The 26,015-nt window shown below is 46.0% G+C and overlaps 1 protein-coding gene across 1 annotated transcript; it reads left to right on the top strand.

Moving 5' to 3' along the window:
• Positions 1-23,879: 23,879 nt before the first annotated feature.
• PURB (purine rich element binding protein B) lies at positions 23,880-25,191 on the top strand. The gene has a single exon (XM_073622082.1). The coding sequence runs from the start codon at positions 24,146-24,148 to the stop codon at positions 25,148-25,150; it is 1,005 nt and encodes a 334-aa protein (XP_073478183.1). The 5' UTR covers positions 23,880-24,145; the 3' UTR covers positions 25,151-25,191.
• The last annotated feature ends 824 nt before the right edge of the window (positions 25,192-26,015 follow it).

Raw genomic sequence — 26,015 nt, forward strand, 5'->3', positions numbered from 1 at the left:
TGAGACAGTGCACAGTGCTAATTATAGGCAGTGAGACACTGCACAACATTAATCACAGGGAGAGACACTGTACAGTGCTAATCACAGGCAGTGAGACACTGCACAGACACAGTACTTGCTATACCACAGCCAGGGTTGCCGGGAAGAGGCCCTTGTCCTCATCAACATGGGGACAAGTTGCTTTGGGGTGGGGAGCCGCAGCGCGCCCCCCTCCCCCAAAGCACACACCCCCCCATGTTGAGGGCAGCCTGGTATTTTTCAGGGGGGGTGCGCTCACTTGTACCCACCCCCTTTCCTGACTGGCCGGGCTGTGTGCATGGATCGGGGTCTGGTATGAACTTTGGGGGGACCCCACGCCGTTTTTTAGGCATAGGGGGTTCCCCTTAAAATCCATACCAGACCTAAGGGCCTGGTACGCCCCGCGCTCGCCGCAATAGGAAAATTTGTTTTTCCTATTGCAGCAAGCACGAGATGCAGTACCCTGCCCTTGCGTTGTATCTGGTCCGTTGGACCAGCATACAGACGAACAGGCTTTCCGTCAGGAACTGAGTCCGGCGGAGTTACGACGGAGAGATTTGAAACATGTTTCATTTCTAGGTCCATCAGACCATCCAACATCTATGACCTGCCTAAGAAGCTGGAGCATTGGCATGACAGCACTTTAAAGTGTTACTAAACCCACAACAGTAAAATCTGTCTGTAAATGCAGCATAGCATGCTTGTTATACTCATTGTGGAACTTAAGGGGTTAATCCTCTGCATTGTGTGAAAAGGCTGTTTTATCCTATATGCATAGATCCTCACCCTCCTGCACTGTCTATCTGGGGAAGGCCAGCTAACACAGGCAGAGTAGCCGACCTGCACATGCTCAGTTGTGTCTTTTATGCTGGTGAGAACATTTACTTGTTCTCAGAGATAGCCAGGTCACATGATATTGACATCACACATGTGTACCAGAACTCTCAGCACTGGAGAAACTGTGCAGTTTATCATGTATATGGTATATATATCATCCAAAAAGGTATATAGTGGCAGTATTTTAATGTACAAAGAAGATTTATAAGCTGTGGCACTGTGGGGGGGGGTTGAACTATTTTCATATTACTGGGTTTAGTAACACTTTAATCACTTGCCGACCGCTGCACGCCAATATACATCAGCACAATGGCAGCGGTGGGCAAATGGGCGTACTTGTATGTCTCCTTTACTTGGCGGGCTATCGGGCGCGCGCGGCCGCCGCGTACAGCATGACCACTGGTGTCCCGCGATCGTGTCACGGCCCACAGAACGGGGAGATGCCTTTGTAAACAAGGCATTTCCCAGTTCTGCCTAGTGACATGACAGAGATCTACTGCTCCCTGTGATCAGGAGCAGTGATCACTGTCATGTCAGTGGTAGCCCATCCCCCCCACAGTTAGAATCACTCCCTAGGACACACTTAACCCCTTGATCGCCCCCTAGTGTTTAACTCCTTCTCTGCCAGTGTCATTTACACAGTAATCAGTGCATTTTTATAGCACTGATCGCTGTATAAATGACAATGGTCCCAAAATAGTGTTAGAAGTGTCCGATGTGTCTGCCATAATGTTGCAGTCACAATAAAAATTGCAGATCGTTGCCATTACTAATAAAAAAATAATAATAATAAAGATGCCATAAAACTATCCCCAATATTATAAAGAAAGTACCCCCCCAAGGAATACTAGGGACTTTTAAGGCAACTAATCAACAATTGATAAAAAAAGATTGCAATCTTTTTTATCAATTGTTAATTAGTTGCCTTAAAAGTCCCTAGTATTCCTTGTGGGTACTTTCTTTATAATATTGTTCAATTTGGGATGTTGGCAACATACGGGTCTTCTCGGATGGATCACTATAAATTACTATAAAACTATCCCCTATTTTGTAGACGCTATAACTTTTGCGCAAAGCAATCAATATACGCTTATTGCGATTTTTTTTTTTTTTTTTTTTACCAAAAATATGTAGAAGAATACATATCGACCTAAACTGAGGAAAAAAATGTGTTTTTTTAATATATATATTTTTGGGAGATATTTATTATAGCAAAAAGTAAAAAATATTGCTTTTTTTTTCAAAATTGTTGCTCTTTTTTTGTTTATAGTGCAAAAAATAAAAACCGCAGGGGTGATCAAATACCACCAAAAGAAAGCTCTATTTGTGGGGAAAAAAGGACGTCAATTTTGTTTCGGTGTAACGTTGCACGGCCGCGCAATTGTCAGTTAAAGTGACATAGTGCCGAATCGCAAAAGGTGCTCTGGTCAGGAAGGAGGTAAAATCTTCCGGGGCTGAAGCGATTAAGGTCAGCGATGCCCTCCTGGATGTTTCTCTCGTATTTCCTTTATGTAAAATATCCTCATACAATACTACAAGTCATTTTGGCCATTTCCACTGCTGCCTGTATTCTGTAATAATAACATCTGAGCAGAAGATAAGCAGAGCACACTCTCTCCCGCTGCCCCCTCACGCCCCCGTACATGTCCTCCTTCCCACACATCTCCAGGCTTCCTCTGGGTTTTATACCCCCCCCCATACACACACACACACACACACACACACAAGCACTAGTCGCCACGGTAACTGTGATCAAATACACCAGCAAGTTTGCAGCCTTGTAACTCAGCTGCCTATGCAGTTTATATAATCTCCTTGTACAGTGTTAACACGACTGAGTGCATCCTTGCAGGTTATATCTTTCTTTAGAGGTAGAAGGCTGATCCGCACGCACAGCGCTGAGCCCACACATATACATGCAAAGCTTGGGACTCTCTGCAGCAGGCCATATGTACAGACGCTGTTCTGCAATGCACCACCTAGAACAACAATAACACCCCGGTATGCAGTGCACAATGTCCTCTCAAAGGGGGCTTACATACTAATCCACAAGGGGGGGGCATATTAGCATTATGCATCCTTAGAAGAGATGACTGTTCATGATAGATGAAGTCAGAGAATTATGGAAATATTCAACCATGAAATAATATACCAAGGCTTGTTCACATGTGCTTTGATCTCTGAAGAACGTTCCAGATTTGGATTGCTCTTCAGAGAACATTTGACAGGCGGCGAGGAGGCGTTGTACTGCCACCTCACTGCCTGCTTTAACCCCTTGAACCCTTAACTAGCATGCTGCAACCACATGTATTGTGACAAAGGGTATAAATCTGCCACAGCTGCAAAGCATTGTGGCCATGGCATGTATACACCCCTGGCTGCTGCCTCTGCAGATAAAGGAGGAGCTTGAGGGATGGTTCAACCATGGGGATTTACTGCACTCAAATGCTAATGTGAATGAGCCCTTAAAGAAATTTTACATTGGAAAGTCATTTTCACTGATGTCTTCTGTCCATATCAGTTGTTAGCAAATGTATTATGCCGCCTACACACGAGAGGACTTTACGGCAGACTTTGCCCGGCGGACGGAATTCGATCGTGTGTGGGCTCCAGCGGACTTTGTTTTCTCAAAAGTTGGACGGACTTAGATTTGAAACATGTTTCAAATCTATCCGACGGACTCGAGTCCGGTCGAAAAGTCCGCTCGTCTGTATGCTAGTTCGACGGACAAAAAGCCACGCTAGGGCAGCTATTGGCTACTGGCTACGAACTTCCTTGTTTTAGTCCGGTCGTACGTCATCACCTACGAATTTGACGGACTTTGGTTGGTTGTGTGTAGGCAAGTCCGTTCATTCAGAAAGTCCGTCCTAAAGTACGTCGAAAAGTCCGCCGGGCAAAGTCTGCCGTAAAGTCCACTCGTGTGTACGCGGCATTAGGGCTTGTTCACACCATACCAAGGCAGGTTCAATGCAAGGGCACACACAGTAGAAACAAATTGTGCAGGATCCTGCGCTGGGCCTTCCAGGTTTTATTAAAGCGGAATTAAGCCCTCATATCGTTCTCAGCCAAGGTAGCTGCTATCTTGGCCTCTGTCTGATCTTCAGCTGCCATGGTGCTGCACATATGATCAGTTATGACAGCAGCTATTTGATGGTTTGACAGTTTGGTTGAGAGCACAAGCAAATGTGACAGTTATCATTCCCGGCATGTGGCAGGAATGTTTCTGGAAACTGTAAGGGCTAGTTTACACTTGCTTCAAAACAAGGCTTCGGACAGGCTTTGTTAAAGCTCTCTGAACGCCAGTCAAAGCTCCTGTCACTAAATAAAACGGTTAGCTTACAGTCCTGTTTACACCTTGCTTTTGCTTGGTGCTTCGATGAGGCTTTGATGAGCCTTTGGTGGAGCTTCGATGAGGTTTCGTGGGGCTTTGATGAGCCTTTGGTGGGGCTTCAGTGAGGTTTCGTGGGGCTTTGATGAGCCTTTGGTGGGGCTTCAGTAAGGTTTCGTGGGGCTTTGATGAGGCTTCGGTGGGGCTTCAAGCGAGGTTTGCAAAGAATTCGACGCTTTGAAGCACCACTAAAGCTACATAGGGTATAATTTTTGAAGCGAAGCCGAGGCAAAGCAAAAGCAAGGTGTAAACAGGGCTGTAAGCTAACCATTTTATTTAGTGACAGGGGCTTTGACTAGCATTCAGAGAGCTTTAACAAAGCCTGTCCAAAGCCTTGTTTTGAAGCAAGTGTAAACTAGCCGTTATTGCGTGTTGAAGCCGAAGTAAGTCTAAATGAGCCCTAATGCTCCATCGAAGCTCCACCAAAGCCTCATCGAAGCCCCACCGAAGTCTCATCGAAGCACCAAGCAAAAGCAAGGTGTAAACAGGACTGTAAGCTAACCATTTTATTTGGTGACAGGAGCTTTGACTGGCGTTCAGAGAGCTTTAACAAAGCCTGTCCGAAGCCATGTTTTTAAGCAAGTGTAAACTAGCCCTTAAATCAATGGGTTTAGGTCCACTTTATCCATAACAATGTGATAAAAAATAATGTTCTTTAGCAGGGAACTTAAATTCCATATTAACCACTTGCCTACAGGGCACTTGCGCCCCCTTCCTGCCCAGGCCATTTTTCAGCTTTCAGCGTTGTCGCACTTTGAATGACAATTGCGCGGTCATGCTATACTGTACCCAAATGAAATTTTTATCATTTTCTTCACACAAATAGAACTTTCTTTTGGTAGTATTTAATCACTGCTGGGTTTTTTATTTTTTACAAAAAAAAAGACCAAATGTTTTGAAAAAAAATTTGTCAGAAATTTTGTAAACAAGTAATTTTTCTCCTTCACTGATGTGCGCTGTAGAGGCGGCACTGATGGGCACTGATAGGCTGAACTGGTGGGCATTGATGAGGTGGCAGTTATGGGCACTGATGAGTCGGCACTTATGGGCACTGATGAGTCGGCACTCATGAGGAGGCACTAATATGCCGCACTTATGGGCACTGATATGTGGCACTGATGGGCACTGATAGGCGGCACTGGTGAGCACTGATAGGCGGCACGAATGGGTGGCACTGATGGGTGACACTGATGGGCATTGATGGACAGCAGTGATGGGCATTGATGGGCAGCACTGATAGCCAGCATTGACTGGCATCACTAATGGGCACTGATTGGTGGCACTTGTGGGCACTGGTTGCTGGCACTGGTGAGCAATGGTGGGCACTGATTGCTAGCACTGATTGGTGACACTGTTGGCGCTATAATGTAATCGGGGCACTGATGATCAGTGCCCTGATTGCATGTCTTGTTGTCCCCTGTGAGGAGATGCCGCTGATCGGCTGTCTTTGCCACACGCTCTATCAATATGAGGCAAGGAGCGCCGATTACCGACATCTCCGTGTTTACATGTGACCGGCTGTGATTGGACACAGCTGATCACATGGTTAAAGAGCCGCGGACGTGGCTTTTTACAGAGATCGGGGTCGCGCCGCGCTGTGCGCCCCGAGGGTGCGTGAGAGCGGCTGTTTTTGGATGCAGTCATATGACGTCGTCCCAGAACGAGAGCCACACAAGGGCAGCAAGTGGTTAAAGAGATAGTTCACCTTTATCCAAAAACTGCCTATGCAGATAAGGGGCTTCTGTAGATATAAACAAACTGTGCAGCTATGACTAAATTTGAATAAAGCCCTTGCTATAGGTGTAGGCCATTTACATACCTTATGAAGCCTGACTGGAATACTCCTAGGACATTGCTAAGTGAGGCCTAGCCATCGCTGCTCACGTTCACCATCACAGAAGTGAGCTCTCAAATGCTGAGCTTAAAGCTACTGCATCAGGGGAGAGAAGAAGCATGTGAGGGGGTTTGAATCAGAGAAAGATCTCACTCCTGTGATGGTGGAGGTGACCAGTAATGACTAGGCCTCACTTTGCAATGTCCTGGGAGTACTTAGCCACATCCTGGGAGTATTCCAGTCAGGCTTAAGGTATGTAAATGGCCTATACCTATAACAAGGGTATTATTCATCTTTAGTCAGAGCTGCACAGTTTGTTTTTATCTACAGACACCCCTTACCTGCATGGGCAGGTTTTTTGTAAAAGTGAATCAATTTAATAATTATGCTACCAAAATTAGTGTGTGCTGTAAATTGCCTCCAGTGTTGCTCCTGTTCTTTCTTGCTGGAGGCAGCCATTTTGCTGAAACCCAGAGCCCCTATGCAGCAGTAAATCATAAAAGTGGAAATAAACCCATCAATTTAACGGTTTCAAAAAATAGTTGCATTCCTGGAATGCCAGGATTGCTAACTGTCACATTTGATTCTGCTCTCAACCCAACTGTCAAACCATCAAATGGTGTCATAAATGATCACATGTGCAGCATCCTGGCAGTTGCAGATCAAACAGAAGTAGCTTCCTTGGCTGTAAGGGCCCTTTCACACTGGGGCGGTTTGCAGGCGCTATTGCGCTAATAATAGCTCCTGCAAACCGACCCGAAAGTGCCGCTGCTTTATCTCCAGTGTGAAAGCCCCAAGGGCTTTCACACTGGAGCGGTGCGCTAGCAGGACGGGAAAAAAGTCCTGCTAGCAGCATCTTCGGAGCTGTGAAGGGGCGGAGTGTATACCACTCCTTCACCGCTCCTGCCCATTGAAATCAATGGGACAGCGCGGCTTTACCGCCGGCAAAGCGCCTCTGCAGAGGCGCTTTGCGGTGGTTTTTAACCATTTCTCGGCTGCTAGCAGGGGGTAAAACCACCCCGCTAGCAGCCGAATACTGACGGTAAAGCGCCGCTTACAATAGCGGCGCTTTACCGCCGACGCCGCCCCCGCCCCAGTGTGAAAGGGGCCTAAAGGATAGGAGGGTCTAATTCCACTTTAAGGCTGTCAGCAGATCGGTCTCTACAAACTCGACAGTGCCTAATAATGCCTAAAAATGGAGAGCAACTGAGCATGTGCAGAGCAGGGTGAGACAATGTATTACTGGATTTAAACAGTATAGGCACTTCTTTTAACGTTGTACATAACTATACCTGCGAAAGGGGCCAGCCTGAAGTGATCTTGCAGGACTTAATTTTCTGACCAAAGTTCCACTTTAGGTTTTGCAGTAAAAAAATGTAACCATTGATATGTACTATGTTTGATATTGAACACATTTACGTGATGTGGGTGTTTAAATTGAAGATTGTACGGCATGGTTTGCATTTGCAGTTGTGGGGCAGTAAAAACAAGCAGCTGAGCTGCATTTTTACTGCTCCCCTCCCACCTAAGCTCTTCCCCCTAAGCTGCAAGCAGGGTATACACATGCCGCAGCCATGATGCTTTGCATCCCAGTTGCGTTTGGCGGGCAGTACCTCCCACCGAACGCGACCCTTTTAAGTGAATTGGGTTGCGCCACAAATTCGCCACAACTGTGTTCAATGCATGTGGTTGCAACATGGTGGTGCAGGCTTTAAGGGGTTAAAGCGGGTGATCTGGAGGCGACAAAAATCCTCCTCACGGCCTGTCAAAAACCCTCTGTAAAGCAATTCAAATGTGACACCAGTGTGAATAAGCCCGAAGAGGTTTTTTAAATATTTTATTTGAAGGATACACCCCATATGGGAGAGATACCTATACATTTATACAAGTAACTAGTGCATCTGAACAAGCCCAGGTCTCCTGAGGGTTTCATGAGAGTCTATGAGGGTTTCATTTGAAGTGGGAGTATTAGAGAAAGGTTATCAAGTTGAAAAGTCATTTTGGTCGATACCTTCCATTTTTAGCAACTGTTTTAGGGCTTTTTCATGCCATCTCTATTGAGCTGCGTTGATCGGCATAGATCAACACAGGCTCAACGCAAGGGCACATGGAAAACAAGTGGTTTCTATGTGCCCTATTCACAGCATACATAAGCTGTGATTTACACTGAGTAAAAAAGCAGCATGTATGCATTTTTACGCAGCACAATTCACCACATCGCATGCCACCACGCTGCACGCACATCGATGCTGTGGTACATAGAGTTGAATGGAGTATCATTTTGTGACACTTCAATAAAATTAAAAAAAGAGAAAAGGTAAACCGTGCAATGCCTTGTAGCAACACATCGCACCACTCTACACTAGTGTACACTATGTCATATGTAATGTCAGTTTTATATATACTGCATATGTGATATTGATTTCATGTTTTTAGATTTTCTCCACATGTAGATACAGAGCAAACTGTGCTACAAAAGTGACAGCCACATGCTTGAGCAGGTGTGGCAGTAGTTAAAAAAAAAAAAAGTGAATAAAGGTAACCATTGTAAGGACACCTGGCAGCATTTATCTCACCCTCTGTTGCTGTCACATTTGCTGGACAGTTTGGACTGCATTTAAATTACAATGAAAATGTAAATACATTTATGGGATATTAGAAAAAAAAAAAAAACAGAATATACTCAATACTATAATATCTTACATTAGCTGCATTCCATTTTTTTTTTTTTTTCTGTAGTCACCATTTGTTCCTAAACTCCAGCCTGATTTAAAATATAATGATTTCAAGTTTGCGAAAATGAAACATTTTATGTATTTTAAATCAAACCTGTATTTCTCTCATTTAGGACAAAATAATATGTTTTTATGACAGCTGACATGATAACGAGCCTATATTCACCTTCCATGTGTTCCTCTGTCTACGTTCTGACCAAATGCTGGGTTAAAGCTTGCAAAGGGTTATGAGCATTTAAATCTCCCCCACATTATAGTGCTTGGGCTTGGTGACTGGTTGTTCAGACACTAATGCTGCGTACACACGATCTGACTTCTCGTCGGAAAAAGATATGACGGCTTTTCCAACAGGATTCCGCTCAAGTTCGCCTTGCATACACACACAAAAGTTCGCTGAACTTACAAACGTCAAGAACGCGGTGACGTACAACACTACGACAAGCCGAGAAAATGAAGTTCAATGCTTCCGAGCATGCGTCGAATTGTTTCCGAGCATGCATAGGAATTTTGCGTGTCGGAATTGCCACAGGCGATCGCATTTTCGGATAGGGACTTTTCCCGACTGAAAAATTGAGAACATGCTCTCAATCTTTTGCTGGCTGGAATTTGTCCAGCAAAAGTCCGATGGAGCAAGCACAGTCGCATTTTCCGACGAAAAACTCTCATCGGTCTTTTGCAGGCCGAAATTCCGATCATGTGTACGCGGCATAAGAACTTCATAGCAAAAGGCAACAGAAATGATCAGATACTAGAAGTCCTGGGTTTTTCCCAGGCCGTAATGGAGGAATGCAGTGGCAGGTAAGTAAAAGTTCCAAGATTTCTAACCATGACTGCTATCCAGCAAACCTGAACTAACAAAAGATCAGGTTTATTTTAAATACAGTTAATAAAGTTTCATAAATCTATCTTTATTTTACGGCAGTCTGTAAATAACCATGTGTTCCTATGCAGGGAGGATCGCCACAATCAGCAAATCAGGCTCTAATGCTTTGTTCAATGCTAAGAGGAGGAGAGAGCAGAGTGATGACTTCACCAGTTTGGAGGCTTGGGGTGGATTGGCATAGCTCCCAACTGTCCCTGATTTTGAGGGACTGTCCCTGATTTGGAACAAAGTCCCTCTGTCCCTTTTTCCTCCTCATTTGTCCCTCAGTTTGGTCTGATCTATATAATTGTATATAAAATGCACTATTTAGCTTTCAAAAAGTTTCCCAGTGCTAAACCTTTCATCCAATTTCTATATTACTGCATTCGTAATTGTTAAAAGCCAGTATATAAAGGAATAATACTGGTAAAAAAAAAAACACTTTTTTGTAGAATTTTCCTTTAAGGGGGCATGGCAGGAAGTGTGTCCTATGCCTATATACATTTTCTAATAGGTGTCACTCGTTCCCATCTCAAAAAGTTGGTAGGTACGGATTAGTGACAAAGCAGTATTTCTTAATGCGTTGAAAGGTCATGAACCTACCGTTTTCCCTGGCGGGGTACCTAGATTACTGGTTGAAGACTGGTTGAACAAAATTATAAACCATTTGGCAGCTAAAACAGTTCACCATATTTCGCACTTTTAGCACACGTGTCCTTTTCTTCTCTCAAGCATATTCAAAGTATGCAAACACCCTGCTACTCAAACGTGTAGCCAGTGTAGCTTGCCTAGCAATTTGCAGTCTTTGCCCAAACAGTTTAAAAAAAAACTGTTAGACTCCTGCCACATGCCAAGAATGATAACTGTGCTATTTGCGTGTGCTCTCAACCAAACTGTCAACCAGTATGAAATGGAACCAAACTCTGACATGAAAAAGCATTTTCTTTGTGCAGGCTAAAGGTTTGGCACATCATGGATCTGGTGGACAGATTACTGGGAAGGGCTGGGGAAGACCCGGCTGTTATGGTGCACATTGGCACCAATGACTAAGTCAGAGGCAGATGGAGTGTCCTAATGAGCGATTTTAGGGACTTAGGAGCTAAATTGAGGAAAAGGACCTCCAAGGTAGTATTCTCAGGTATACTACCGGTACATCGAGCCACACCAGAAAGGCAGAGGGAGGTTAGGTAAGTAAACAAGTAACTAAGGAGCTCATGTATTAAGGACAGGTTTGGGTTCCTGGAGAACTGGGCTCACTTCTCAGTCGGTCACCAGTACTATAGAAGGGATGGACTGCACCTAAATGAGGAGGGTGCAGATCAGCTGTGTCAGAGAACTCACACAGCAAGCACCCGTCTCCGTGCAGCAGCTGCCAACCCTCGTTCCGCTAATGCCAATGTGCATGCACGGAACCTTAGCCAGAGTCAAATGAGATCCAGAGTGGGCATGCACAATGTCACCTCCATGCGAACGCGCACCCGCGTACGCTAACGCGCACACGCGCGTATGCTTCCGCGAATCCTAGCGCAGGGCACCTTATATAAACAGAGAGTCTGCCTAGCATCAGTGCTGGATCGTCTTCAGCTTGTCCCTGTGTTCCTGTTGTTAATCCTGCCTGATTGACCTAGTTCCTGAAAACCCGGCTATCTTCTGACCATTCTCTTCGATTTCCCCTGCCTGCTGAACCTGCCTCTACATGCAATACTGACCTTGGCTTGGACTTATGATTACGGCTCTGCCTTCTGATTGTGTACCCCGCTGCCAGTCAGTTGCCAACCCCGGCCTGTTCCTGACTACGGTTTTGCCTTCTGATTCTGTACCCCGCTGCCAGCCTGTTGCCGACTCCTGCCTGTTCCTGATTCTGCAGTTGATACTGATCTGGCTCCCGCTGAACAAGTCTGGTGATCAGTTTCCACATCTCCTCAGCAGAAGTTCCTGTATCTCCAAGTTCCAGCCTCCTGCCTGCAGGCACCTGCACCCTTTCGTTGCCCTCGCACTCCCTGTACCCACCAGCAGGGATGCTTGGACTGGAACCGTGCAAGAGGCCACCCTCATCATTTTGGGCTCCGCTGTAAGGTACGTGAAAAGCTGGGAGTAAAGATGGCCAAAAAGTTAGAGGGGTTTTTAAACTAGGGGAAGGGGGGGAGGGCCCAGAGATAGAGATAGTCAGTGCGGAACATATTCCAGAGGGTAGTATTGGGGGCATTAGTGGTAGGTTGACTAAAGCACATAAACCCAAGGTAAGTATAGTAACAAGTCCTAGTTGCAATCTCGAAACACCCAGTAAGAGGATAGTATGCTACCGGTCTAAACTACGTGGCATGTTCACCAATGCCAGGAGCCTGGCGGACAAGATTGGTGAACTAGAGATACCGTTGTATGAGGAGGATTTGGATTTTGTGGGAATTTCAGAGACTTGGTTCAACAGCGATAAAGGGTATAACCTTGAATGGTCGCCAGCCAATCATTCACGGTTATACCCTTTATCGCAGGGATAGAGAGGGTAAAAAGGGGGAGGGGTATGGCTATATATCAAGAATAATGTACAAGTGAATGTGAGAGATGACATCACTAATGGAACTAGGGAGGAGGTGGAATCCTTATGGGTAGAGCTCCAAAGGGATGAAGCTAAGGGGAAAATAGTACTGGGAGTATGCTATAGGCCCCCTAACATGAGGGAGGAGGGGGAGACAGATCTCCTATCACAATTTGAATTAGCAGCAAGGATGGGAAGTGTTATCATAATGGGGGGATTTTAATTATCCAGATATAGACTGGGCAGAGGGAATCATACATTTGTCTAAGGTTTGCCGGTTCCTAAATGTCTTGCAGGACAATTTCATGGGTCAGATGGTAGACGCACCAACTAGAAATAAAGCCTTACTGGATCTACTGATTACCAACAATACAGACCTGATCACGGATTTGAAATTGAGGAAACAGCAATCACAGGTAAATTGGCTTCAGTATAAATCACACAAATACGAAACATAAGGGGAATACAAAGACACTGAATTTCAAAAGAGCCAACTTCCCTAAACTACGAACCTTGCTAGAAGGCATAAAAATCTTAGGAACAAAGAACATGGAGGAGAGATGGGTTTGCTTTAAGAGCATATAAAATAAGGGCATTAGCCAATGCATCCCATTGGGTAATAAACTTAAAAGAGCGAAAAAAAGTCCTGGATGGCTTAACTCCAATGTAAAAATGCATATACAAGCAAAGGAGAAGGCGTTCAAAAAATACAAGGTTGAGGGATCATCATCAGCATTCAGACTTTATAAAGAATGCAACAAGAAATGTAAGGGTGGAATTTGGGCAGCTAAGATAGAACACGAAAGACACATAGCAGAGAAAAGCAAAAAAAAATCCCAAAAAATTCTTTAAGCATGCAAACAGTAAAAAAGGGAGGACATGGCGAAGGTATTGAATTTATTCTTCTCAGTCTTCACGAGGGAATCGGGGGGCTTCAGTAACAAAAACTGCAGTGTTTATCCTCATGACACATCACAGGAAGCACCTCCATGGTTAACAGAGGACAGAATTAAAATTAGACTTGGGAAACTTAACATTAATAAATCACCAGGACCAAATGGCTTGCACCCGAGGGTACTTAGGGAACTCAGTCAAGTAATTGCCAGACCATTGTTCCTAATTTTTACTGATAGTTTACTGACTGGAATGGTACCAGCTGATTGAAGAAAACCAATGTAGCACCAATATTTAAAAAGGGCCCAAAATACATTCCCAGGAATTATAGACCAGTTAGCCTAACATCAATAATATGCAAGCTCTTGGAGGGGATGATAAGGGACTATATACAAGATTTTAGTAATGAGAACGGTATCATTCATGAAGAATTGTTCTTGCCAAACCAATCTATTAGCCTTCTATGAGGAGGTGAGTTGCCATCTAGATAAAGGAAGGCGTGGTGTATCTGGATTTTGCAAAAGCATTTGACACAGTTCCCCATAAATGTTTATTGTACAAAATAAGGTCTGTTGGCATGGACCATAGGGTGAGTACATGGATTGAAAACTGGCTACAAGGGTGAGTTCAAAGGGTGGTGATAAATGGGGGGTACTCGGAATGGTCAGGGGTGGGAAGTGGAGTCCCCCAGGGTCCTGTGCTGGGACCAATCCTATTTAATTTGTTCATAAACAACCTGGAGGATGGGGTAAACAGTTCAATCTCTGTATTTGTGGATGATACTAAGCTAAGCAGGGCAATAGCTTCTCCACAGGATGTGGAAACCTTGCAAGAAGATCTGAACAAATTAATGGCGTGAGCAACTACATGGCAAATGAGGTTTAATGTAGAAAAATGTAAAATAATGAATTTGGGTGGCAAAAATATGAATGCAATCTATACACTGGGGGGAGAACCTGTGGGGGAATCTAGCATGAAAAAGAACTCGGGGGTCCTATTAGATGGCTCAGCAATGGCAAAGTCCTCAGGAAGGATGTTCTGGAAATAGAGCGAGTACAAAGAAGGGCAACAAAGCTAATAAAGGGTCTGGAGGATGTTAGTTATGAGGAAAGGTTGCGAGTACTGAACTTATTCTCTCTGGAGAAGAGACGCTTGAGAGGGATATGAGTTTAATTTACAAATACCGTACTGGGGACCCCACAATAGGGATAAAACTTTTTTGTGGAAGGGAGTTTAACAAGACGCGTGGCCACTCAGAAGGAATGAGGTTTAACCTTAAACTATGTAGGCTGTGGTATCAGCGGGGAGCATCGATAGTTTCAAAAAACTATTAGCACCTGAACAACCACAACATACAGGGATATACAAAGTAATACTGACATATAATCACACACATAGGTTGGACTTGTGTCTTTTTTCAACCTCACCTACTATGTAACTATATGTAGGTATGCACGGATTGAAATTCAGCTGGGTCAGCAGGGATGAATTTCGACCTGTGTGTGGCCCTCCGTTTGGCAGAAAGTTGATTGATTGATCGACTTCTGTTGAATGGACATGCTGGAAACTTTCATCAATCACCTCCTGTGGCCAAATGGTTGCAAGTGCTGATCAGTGTATCCTAACAGTGGAGAGTGTCCTCTATCAGAATACAGTGGCATAGCGGGGAACATCCAACTCACTTGTGTGGATAGGCCAGGGGAAGTGCTTTTCTCTGCCCGGTGCCATGGAAAGGTCCTTTAGCATCCAAGGCAAAAAGGCAAAAAGTCCAAACGGCCTGTCCACCATGAGCTGAGACCACTACAACAGCATAGGCTGTAGGTTCTTTTCTTTTGTGTCCCTCTCCTGCTAAGGTGTCCAAGGTGGCCTCCTATTCAGCCTACCCATTACCCACTCCTTCAAAAAATACTCCGTTCCCTGATTTTCTGCTTAGAGAAAGTAGTCAGTAGGAGGTGGTAAAACAGCTGCAGTCAAGACACTTTACCACTGCCGCATTTTGTATAAGCCATTAAAGCATGCAGGAATCATGGGAGTCAATTATTATTATCTCAAAACTATCTTTTTAAGTAAAAAGTTTATTTTCTGCATTAGCACCATATGGGCTATTTCCTCTTTGGCTGGAGTTTACCCTTTAAATAGGGCTATGGTGTGAAATGTAGCACTGGATCAAAAGACTGCAACAAATATCCACAGTGGAACCATCTGCACTCTACACTCCCCTTCCTTCTGCTTGAGTTCATCTAACATCTCTAGTCAAGCTTACAGTTTACCATCTGATAGATGTCTATGGAAAGTTTTTTTTATTTGCCTGATATAAGGATCTTCTCCTCTACTGTTATGCTGATTATGATGGAAATATTAGAGCAGATAAATCTAAAAAAAACACAGGTCGTATTTTACCATTAAGTGAGGGCTTTCCTATGAATTGGAAAACATTTTTTTGTCCTTTGTTCCTTAAAGTAGAACTGTAGTCAAATTGTAAACAAATAAAAAAAAGTCATAAAAAATATATTTAATACAGTAAGATAAGACAAAGCTCACTGTAGTCACTAGTCATATGACAAAACGAGAACAATTATCACTACTTATTTGTAAAGAAATTATCCTTTACATTGTTTTGTTTTTTGTCCATGGCTTAATCATGGTCACAAGGTCCAGCTTGGTCAGTCCAAGCTGGATCAATGTAACTATGTAAACATTGTGCCCTCTCCCTGAATGGACTATAGTCGCAGCATGCGTCCACTGCATACTTCTAGAGTACAGCCTGGCACGCTTTGTGGGTGTTTTTAACCCTTTATTCGGCCAATAGCGGGGTTAAAAGTGCCCAGCTAGTGGCCGAGAAGAAGTGCCACTATAACAGCGGTAAAGTGCCGCTAAAACTAGCAGCCCTTTACCACTAACGCCCCCCGCCCCAGTGTAAAAGTAGCCTTAGACCCCTTTCACACTGAGGCGTTTTTCAGGCACTTTTGGGCTAAAAAGCGCCTGAAAAACACCACCCCTGCAGTCCCAGTATGAAAGCCTGAGTGCTTTCACACTGGGCGGTGCGCTGGGAGGAGGTTAAAAAAAGTCTTGCAAGTGGCATCTTTGGGGCGGTGGAGGAGCGGTGTATACACTGCTCCTGCCCATTGAATTGAATGGGCACATGGGCGCATTTAACCCTTTATTCGGCCACTAGTGGGGGTTTAAAGCGCCCCATTAGCGGCCGAATAGTGCCGCTAAAACAACGGTAAAGCACCGCTAAAACTAGCAGCGTTTTACCGCTCGCTCCCTCCGTAAACACCCTTATAGTTTCCTTAGTCACTCAGAGAGCTTCCGGAACACAAAATGAAATGCAAATTGAACCCGCCCACTACATTCATGTGGCAGAGCCAGTGATATAAAAATGCATTTTTCTACAAATCAAAAACACGAGGCACATTTTATACATTACATCAGGGGTCTCCAAACATTTGAAACAAAGGGACAGTTTAATGTCCTTCAAACTTTAGGGGGGTGGACTGTGGTCAGTGGAGGCAGAAAATGCCCTGGCATGGGCGGGAGTAAACAATGCAATAGGCTTGGTGGTCAGTGGGAGTAAAAAATTACATCATTGGTGCCATTGGGAGGAATTACTGGTGTCAGTGGGTGGAACAGTGCCCCATAATTGGTGTCATTAGGAGAATTAGTTCCCCATCTCTAGTGTCAGTGGGAGGAATAGTACCTCATTGTTGGTGTCAGTGGGAGGAATAGTGCCTCATCATTAGTGTCAGTGGAAGTAATAGTGCCTTGTATTAGTGTATGGAATAGTTTCCTGAGGGCCAGATGAAGGCAAGCAAAGGGCCACATCCGGCCCATGGCCCGCAGTTTGGAGACCCCTGCATTGCATCAATGTGAATCAAGATAAGCAGTGATATGTCACCTGCAATACAAATGGATAGACCTCCACTGTACTTTAATATCAATTCTTTAACCCATTTACCCCCACCTAACATCCTTTGTGCATCGGCAAATGCCACACATATGTTGGGCTGCTGATGTTTACAAGCTGAGACCACGCTCACTGCTCGTTCTCAGCACAAGGACAGCTCTCGGTCCAGAATAAAGATTGGTAGCTGGCGGGATCACCTTCTGATCATGTAACCACTGTGATAGTGGTCACATGATCGCCAATCCTTCCCATCCCCTGGGCACTCAGAACTGTTTAATTGTTAGCTGTACTTCTCCTGTGGATCACAGGAGTGCAGTTTGTTCTTCACCCCTGTCACCTGTTTTCAGCAGACAGCAGGCTGAAGCCCGCTGTCGGCTGATGTCACAGAGCCAGTCCTGGCTCGGGGCAAGATTGCAACAATGGAGTCGGGAACTGCCCACATGCCTGAACCAGCAGCCGGTTCAGCCTCTCAATGAGTCAGTCCCGCCCCCTCCACAGCACTCCAGTGAGCGAGGAGGGGGCAGAGCAGAGAGCAGTGACTGACAGTCACCAGCTCTCTGCTGACAGAGCTGTGAGAATCGAGCAATCCGCGGTGTTAGATCGCTTGTTTGTCAGTCTTAGAATCGCTGGGGGACAGATGCAGCATCAGACTGATGCTGCATCCAGTTAGGTAAGTATGATTCTTAAATTAAAAAAAAAAACATACTTCTCTTTTAAAGGACAATGGGACAGGCAGGAAGGGGTTAAGGTTTTATAGGCAGGGGAAAAAAATGTCACAATAAATAATTATAACACATCATAACATATATATTATTTATATAATGTATAAAAAAATGTGCCACAAACAGAAAAATACATTATCTTAGGACTGTAGGATCAATAAGGGATCAAAGAATAAAAGCAATAGACGGGGTAAAATCATCCAGTATCAATATGGTTGTTGTTAATGAATATCTAAACCAAAACATCTTCTTAGTTTTGGTTAGAGTAGAGAACAGTTAAAACCCCGGTGAGATTTTCTTTTGGGATGTCTGTTTCGTCCCCCCCCCCCCCCCGTCCTATCCCATAGACACAACAGGAAGGGAGAGGAAATCTCTCCAAAATAAGGAGAATTCATTGAGGTTGATTTACTAAAGGCAAATACACTGTGCAGTGCATGTGCATAGTTGCTCTAGATCTGAGGTGAAGCTCTGCTGGTTTCTATCATCTAATCATGTACAAGCAAAATTGTTGTTTTTTTTTTTTTTTTTCTTGCATGATTGGGTATTCTTTGCTCCGATGCAAGTATAATTGCAGTGCACAGTATATTTGCCTTTAGTTAATAAACCCCATTTTTATTTAAAAAAAAGGCAATTGAATATGATACCAGATTTTTTTTTTTTTAGCAAAGTAACTACCATCAGGTTAGGGGTTTACTTTACTTTACAGCAGTTTCCCGACATTATTACCCTGTATAACGCCACACAACAATAGAAGTTTAGCAAGCGGTGTTTGCCATCTATTCAGAACCCCTGAGAGTGTGTACATTAATTGCAGAACTGCAATGTTTCTGAGCAACCCTTTATGTATAAATGCAAACCATATATATTCCCTGTGCAACATAATATTTTGTGACACTTGAAATTATCATTTTGAAATAATTTTGAAAAGTTGTAGCGTCCCTTAAACTGATTGTTACTAATAATAAATGTGAACGTGCAATTGATACAAAGGGGGCTTTTACATTTTTAAATTGTAAGGTTTATTTCAGTTTACATACAAAGGGTAGGTTAAAGCAAAATCTGCAATTCTTACATTTGTCAATCTGTATGCACAGTTACAAAAAAAACTACAGTCAGAATGCCACACTGGTTAAATACATGGTAATCCTTACATTCAGTATTGAAAACAAAGACAAACACCATGGGGGGGAGTTATTATCCACCAACAGTTCCTCATACCAATATTGTAGAGCAGGTTTGGAAAGGGAACAAAAGTATTATCTTGCGTTGGTGGGATTATTGCAAGAAGGAGGGTTAGGGCATTATTGTTCATGTGTCAATCCACAGGGGTGTTGAGTGGAGCTGGGGTAGGCGGAGGGGGGGGGGGGACATAAAAAATTAGGGGGAGAGATGGGGAGGCAAAGTGGAGGGGTGTGTGCCTGTGTGTCAGGCAAACCCCATTAACCTCGGTGCTACACCTAATATAAAATATGAGGGCATAGGCGTGCGCACAGGGTGTGCCGGGTGTGCCTAGGCACACCCTAATTACCCCATGTGCATTAGCATTATCCAGGAGCTGCACCAGGTGGGTGGTTGGGGGTGCCAGTGGCCATTGTAAGTGCCCCCATTATATTAAAATCTAGGTTCATCCTTAAGAACACGTTACACCCATATTTAGCGTGTATCGTAATATGCTCCCAGTCAACTGGTTCTCACCACCAGCGCCCCTTCCTGTGACAGCAGGTGGCATTCATGTGTGTTTGAGCTTTCGGATGCACACCCTAATGCAATAGGCTGCGCACACCTATGCATGAGGGTAAAGATGGTCAGATTAAGTTAGGATGGAGGTGGTGATAAGGTGGAGCAGAAAGCTCAAATATTATAAAGAATTTCTTCTATATGTTTTTCTAGGGGAGGCAGTTATGTCCTCCATAAACAAAATTTCCTTAAATCCTAAGTTTATTTGTTCGTTTTTTTTTTTAAATCAGCACAAGGGACAGTACTTACAGTGAGAGAAAAAAGTATTTGATCCCCTGCTGATTTTGTATGTTTGCCCACTGACAAAGAAATGATCAGTCTATAATTTTAATGGTAAGTTTATTTTAACAGTGAGAGACAGAAGAACAAAAAAAAAAATCCAGAAAACGCATTTCAGAAAAGTTATAAATTGATTTGCATTTTAATGAGTGAAATAAGTATTTGACCCCTTTGCAAAACATGACTTAGTACTTGGTGGGGAAACCCTTGCTGGCAATCACAGAGGTCAGACGTTCTTGTAGTTGGCCACCAGGTTTGCACAAATCTCAGGAGACATTTTGTCCCACTCCTCTTTGCAGATACTCTCCAAGTCATTAAAGCGGAGTTCCGCTTAAAAAAATAAATTAAAAGTCAGCAGCTACAAATACTGCAGCTGCTGACTTTTAATAATCAGACACTTACCTGTCCCAGGGTCCAGCGATGTGGGGGATCGAAGCCCCGCTCGTCTCACCCTCCGCTCCGCAGCGCCGGCATTGCAACTGTGCAAAACAGATTACAGCGCACACATACAAAAATTACATTTATCCTGTAAGGCTAGTTAAAAACACCTGAACATATTCAAAAATACGGGGGTTTGGTCACACTATATGGTCATAAAGTGCTAAGCCCACTTACTGCGACAAAGTACCCCGAATTAGTGGGTCCTACCCTAGTAATAGAATGAAAGAACCTGTGTCTCAACCATGGGAGATAAACTCCTCCACCCGTGACGTGTCCCAGATGATTGCCTAGAGGGAGCGGGGAGAGGTAGGCTTCCTTCCGGCGCTGAGGGTGCGCCAGAAGGAAGTGGGAGCTGGAACCCTCTGAAAAGAGGGTATCTGCTCCCCCCCCCAAAAAAATGACATGCCAAATATGGCATGTCAGGGGGTCACCTTCTCTTAAAGCGGAAGTTCCATTTTTGGGTGGAACTCCACTTTAGGGTTTTGAGGCTGATGTTTGGTAACTCGAACCTTCAGCTCCCTCCACATCATTTCTATGGGATTAAGGTCTGGAGACTGGATAGGCCACTCCAGGACCTTAATGTGCTTCTTTATGAGCCACTCCTTTGTTGCCTTGGCCGTGTGTTTTGGGTCACTGTCATGCTGGAATACCCATCCACGACCCATTCCCTCCCTCCCCCTCTATCCCCCGAAGTCTCTTGGGACACATCACAGGAGACTGTGGGACCATTCACAAGGCACAGCACGACTCTCGATTGTGCAACGGGCAGCCAGCTGTGCAGGATTAAACGTGTCTGGCACCTGGACCAGAAGACCAGCAAAGAGCCGGGTCGGGTGAGGACATCGCTGGATCCTGGTAAGTGTGTGCTGTGTGTGTGATTCTGGTAAGGTATGGGCAAGCCTATAATAAGTCAGAAGCTACAGTATTTGTAGCCGCTGACATTTAAATTTTTGTTTACAGGGTGAAGCTCCTCTTTAAACTAAGGCTTTAACCTTGGTAAACCAGAATGACACAGTGGGAAGTGTATCTTGTTTCCAGCATACCTCCCAGCTGTCCCTGATTTCGAGGGAATGTCCCTAATTTGGAAAAAAGTCCCTCTGTCCCTCATTCCTCCTCATTTTGTCCATCATTTTGGTCAGATCTATATATTTGTATATAAAATGCATTATTTATCTTTCAAAAAATTACTAAATTGCTGCATTTGTAAACTTTAGAAGCCAGTATAAAGGAATAGTAGTGGTAAAAATAAAGCACTTGTGGGATTAAAGCGGAGTTCTGCTTAAAAAAAATAAATAAAAGTCAGCAGCTACAAATACTGCAGCTGCTGACTTTTAATAATCGGACACTTACCTGTCCCAGGGTCCAGCGATGCGGGCGTATGAAGCCCCGCTTGTCTCCCCCTCCTCTCTGTGGCGCCGGCATTGTAAGTGTGGGCGCCACCCACTGCGAATGCGCGAGCTGCACCACGACTGGCCAGGCAATCATCTGGGACCTGTGACGTGTTCCAGATGATTGCTGAGAGGGAGGTGGGGAGAGGTGATCTCCCTTCTGGTGCCGCTGTGCGCCGGGAGGGAGTGGGAGCTGGGAAAAGAGGGTACCGGCTCCCCTCTTCCCCCCAAAAAATGACATGTCAAAGGGGGGGTCAGGGGGTCACCTCCCTTAAAGTGGAAGTTCCATTTTTGGGTGGAACTCCGCTTTAACTAATAATTTTGTTTGTATAAGTCTCCTTTAACCACTTCAATACCTTAGGGCGTCATATGACGTCCTTGACTTTGTGAGGGGATATCTGAATGATGCCTGCAACTACAGGCATCATTCAGATATCATTCTTTCCAGCCGCCTTCTTATAGGCCGCCTTCTTATAGGCGACGAGAGGAGACATCCCCCCCCCCCCCTCTCGCCGCCATCCGGTGCTTCTCCGGGCTCTCCCGTGCCATCGGGGGCCTGGAGAAAGAATTGGCCAGCGCCAGATGACGACGATAGAGATTTAGGGCGTCATATGACGTCCTTGACTTTGTGAGGGGATATCTGAATGATGCCTGCAACTACAGGCATCATTCAGATATCATTCTTTCCAGCCGCCTTCTTATAGGCCGCCTTCTTATAGGCCGCCTTCTTATAGGCGACGAGAGGAGACATCCCCCCCCCCCCCTCTCGCCGCCATCCGGTGCTTCTCCGGGCTCTCCCGTGCCATCGGGGGCCTGGAGAAAGAATTGGCCAGCGCCAGATGACGACGATAGAGATTTCCGGTGACCACATGGTCACCAGTCATCTCTATGACAGTCGGAGGCCCGGGGGCGATGTTATGACGTCACGCCGGTTTCCCGGAAGTAAACAAAGCTGCGATCGCGGCTGTCAGCCTGAGATCTGTGAATTTTGTTTCTCGATCTCATGCTTTCCAGCCTGGAGGAGAGATGTGAGGTCTTATTGACCCCTCATCTCTCCATGAAGAGGACCTGTCACAATAGCTTCCTATTACATGGGTGGCACAGTGGTGTAGTGGGTAGCACTTTCGCCTAGCAGTAAGAAGGGTTGCTGGTTCGAATCCCAAACACACGACACTACCTGCCTGGAGTTTGCATGTTTTCCCTGTGTCTGTGTGGCTTTCCTCCGGATACTCCGGTTTCCTCCCACACTCCAAACACATGCTGGAAGGTTAATTGGATCCTGTCTAAATTGGCCCTAGTATATGAATGTGAGTTAGGGATCTTAGATTGTAAACTCCTTGAGAGTAGGGACTGATGTGAATGTACAATGTATATGTAAAGCACTACGTAAATTGATAGCGCTATATAAGTACCTGAAATAAATAATTACAAGGGATGTTGACATTCTTTGTAATAGGAATAAAAGTGATAAAAAAAAAAACAAATGTAAAAATAAAAAAAATTAAGTGAAATAAAAAAAATAAAAAATTAAAATGCCCCTGTCCCCGGTAGCTCACGTTCAGAAGTGAACACACATTAAAGTCCCACCCACATATGTAAACGCCATTCAAACCACACATGTGAGGTATTGGCGCGTGTGTTAGAGCATGTGCAACAATTCTAGCACTAGACCTCCTCTGTAACTCTAAACTGATAACCTGTAAAAATTTTGAAAGGGACGCTTGTGGAGATTTTTATGTACCGAAGTTTGGCACCATTCCATGAGTGTGCGAAATTTTAAAGCATGGCATGTTTGGTATCTATTTACTCGGCGTAACATCATCTTTCACATTATACAAAAAAATTGGGCTTCACTGTTTTGTTATTTTTTAATTGATGAAACCGTTTTTTTTTTCCAAAAAGAAAAATGATTGCGCAAATACTGTGCAAGATAAAAAGTTGCAATGACCGCCATTTTATTCCCTAGGGTGTCTGCTAAAAAAAAAATATATATATATATATATATATATATAAATGTTTGGGGGTTCTGAGTAATTTTCTAGCAAAAAAATTATGATTTTTACACGTAGGAGAGAAGTGCCAGAATAGGCCCGGTATTGAAGTGGTTAAGGGGGCGTGGCAGGGGGTGTGTCCTATGCCTACATCCTTTTTCTATTTGGTGTCCCTCATTCCCATCTCAAAAAGATTGGGAGGTATTGTTTCCAGAGAACTGGTATACGAGCCTTTGAAGCATTTGATGAATATATGATCAGGGAAGAAGATGCCCTCAGTGAAGATGGCGATGGCAGCCTCAGACCGGGGGGGCTCGGCGTGGTGACGCAGTCCGTAGGCAGGAAGGGGCGGAGTTGCTGAGGCAGAGTGAGTGAGAGAGAAGGAGAAGGAAGCTGAGGGTTGAGCAGAGCGGAGGAGGGAGAGGAGTGGCAGAGAGCGGGTGACTGAAAGGCGGGCAGCCCGCGGAGAAGGAGGCGGAGGGAGTCCCGGCTCGGGACCTGAGGGACGGACTGAAGCTGAGAGGCGCCAGTATCAGAAGGCGGCTGTAAGTGCGGAGGAGGTCGGAGGAGGAGAAGATGGCGGACGGGGATAGCGGCAGCGAGAGAGGGGGCAGCAGTGGCGGCGGAGGAGGGGGAGGCCCCGGCAGCTTCCAGCAGCACATGTCCCGGGATCAGGAGACCCAGGAACTGGCCTCCAAGCGGCTGGACATCCAGAATAAACGTTTCTATCTGGACGTGAAGCAGAACGCCAAAGGCCGCTTCATTAAGATCGCCGAGGTGGGCGCCGGGGGCTCCAAGAGCCGCCTCACCCTCTCCATGGCCGTGGCCGCCGAATTCCGCGACTACCTGGGAGACTTCATCGAGCACTACGCCCAGCTGGGCCCCAGCAGCCCCGAGCAGATCGCCCAGTCCTCGGGGGAGGACGGTATGGGAGGAGCCGGGGGCCCCCGCCGGGCCCTGAAGAGCGAGTTCCTGGTCCGGGAGAACCGCAAGTATTACCTGGACCTGAAGGAGAACCAGCGCGGCCGCTTCCTGCGCATCCGCCAGACCATCAACCGCGGCCCGGGCTTCAGCGGAGGAGCCGGAGGGGGAGCCGGCCTACAGAGCGGACAGACCATCGCCCTGCCCGCCCAGGGGCTCATCGAGTTCAGAGACGCCCTGGCCAAGCTTATCGATGACTATGGCGGGGAGGACGACGAGCTGGGCCCCGGAGGAGGAGGGGCGGCCGGTGGAGGAGGAGGCGGCGGCGGCGGCCTGTACGGAGAACTGCCCGAGGGCACGTCCATCACTGTGGACTCCAAGCGCTTCTTCTTCGATGTGGGCTGTAATAAGTACGGCGTGTTCCTGCGGGTGAGCGAGGTGAAGCCCAGCTACCGCAACTCCATCACCGTACCCCTCAAAGCCTGGGGGAAGTTCGGGGGAGCCTTCTGCCGCTATGCCGAGGAGATGAAGGAGATCCAGGAGCGCCAGAGGGACAAGATGTATGACCGCCGGGGACCCGGAGGGGAGAGAGGAGGAGGAGGGGGCCTGAGCTCCGGGGGAGGAGAAGACTCCGAGACAGAGGATGTGGATGACGACTGAACCCAGAGAGAGAGAAAGGGGGGAGGGGCACATCCGGGGGGCTACAACTAGCAATGGGACCTCTCATTGGGGGGGAGGGGGACTACAACTCCTAGCAATGGGACCTCTCATGGGGGGGAGGGGTACTACAACTCCTAGCAATGGGACCTCTCATGGGGGGGAGGGGGACTACAACTCCTAGCAATGGGAACTCTCATTGGGGGGAGGGGGACTACAACTCCTAGCAATGGGACCTCTCATTGGGGGGGAGGGGGACTACAACTCCTAGCAATGGGAACTCTCATTGGGGGGAGGGGGACTACAACTCCTAGCAATGGGAACTCTCATTGGGGGGAGGGGGACTACAACTCCTAGCAATGGGACCTCTCATGGGGGGGAGGGGGACTACAACTCCTAGCAATGGGACCTCTCATGGGGGGGGGGGGGGGGACTACAACTCCTAGCAATGGGAACTCTCATTGGGGGGAGGGGGACTACAACTCCTAGCAATGGGACCTCTCATTGGGGGGGAGGGGGACTACAACTCCTAGCAATGGGACCTCTCATTGGGGGGGAGGGGGACTACAACTCCTAGCAATGGGAACTCTCATTGGGGGGAGGGGGACTACAACTCCTAGCAATGGGAACTCTCATTGGGGGGAGGGGGACTACAACTCCTAGCAATGGGAACTCTCATTGGGGGGAGGGGGACTACAACTCCTAGCAATGGGAACTCTCATTGGGGGGAGGGGGACTACAACTCCTAGCAATGGGAACTCTCATTGGGGGGGGGAGGGGGGGTTACAACTCCTAGCAATGGGACCTCTCATGGGGGGCGGGGTTACAACTCCTAGCAATGGGATCTCTCATTGGGGGGGGGGGGGGT

The sequence above is a fragment of the Aquarana catesbeiana genome, linkage group LG03 (assembly GCF_042186555.1).
Source record: "Aquarana catesbeiana isolate 2022-GZ linkage group LG03, ASM4218655v1, whole genome shotgun sequence".
Classification (NCBI taxonomy): Eukaryota; Metazoa; Chordata; class Amphibia; order Anura; family Ranidae; genus Aquarana; species Aquarana catesbeiana.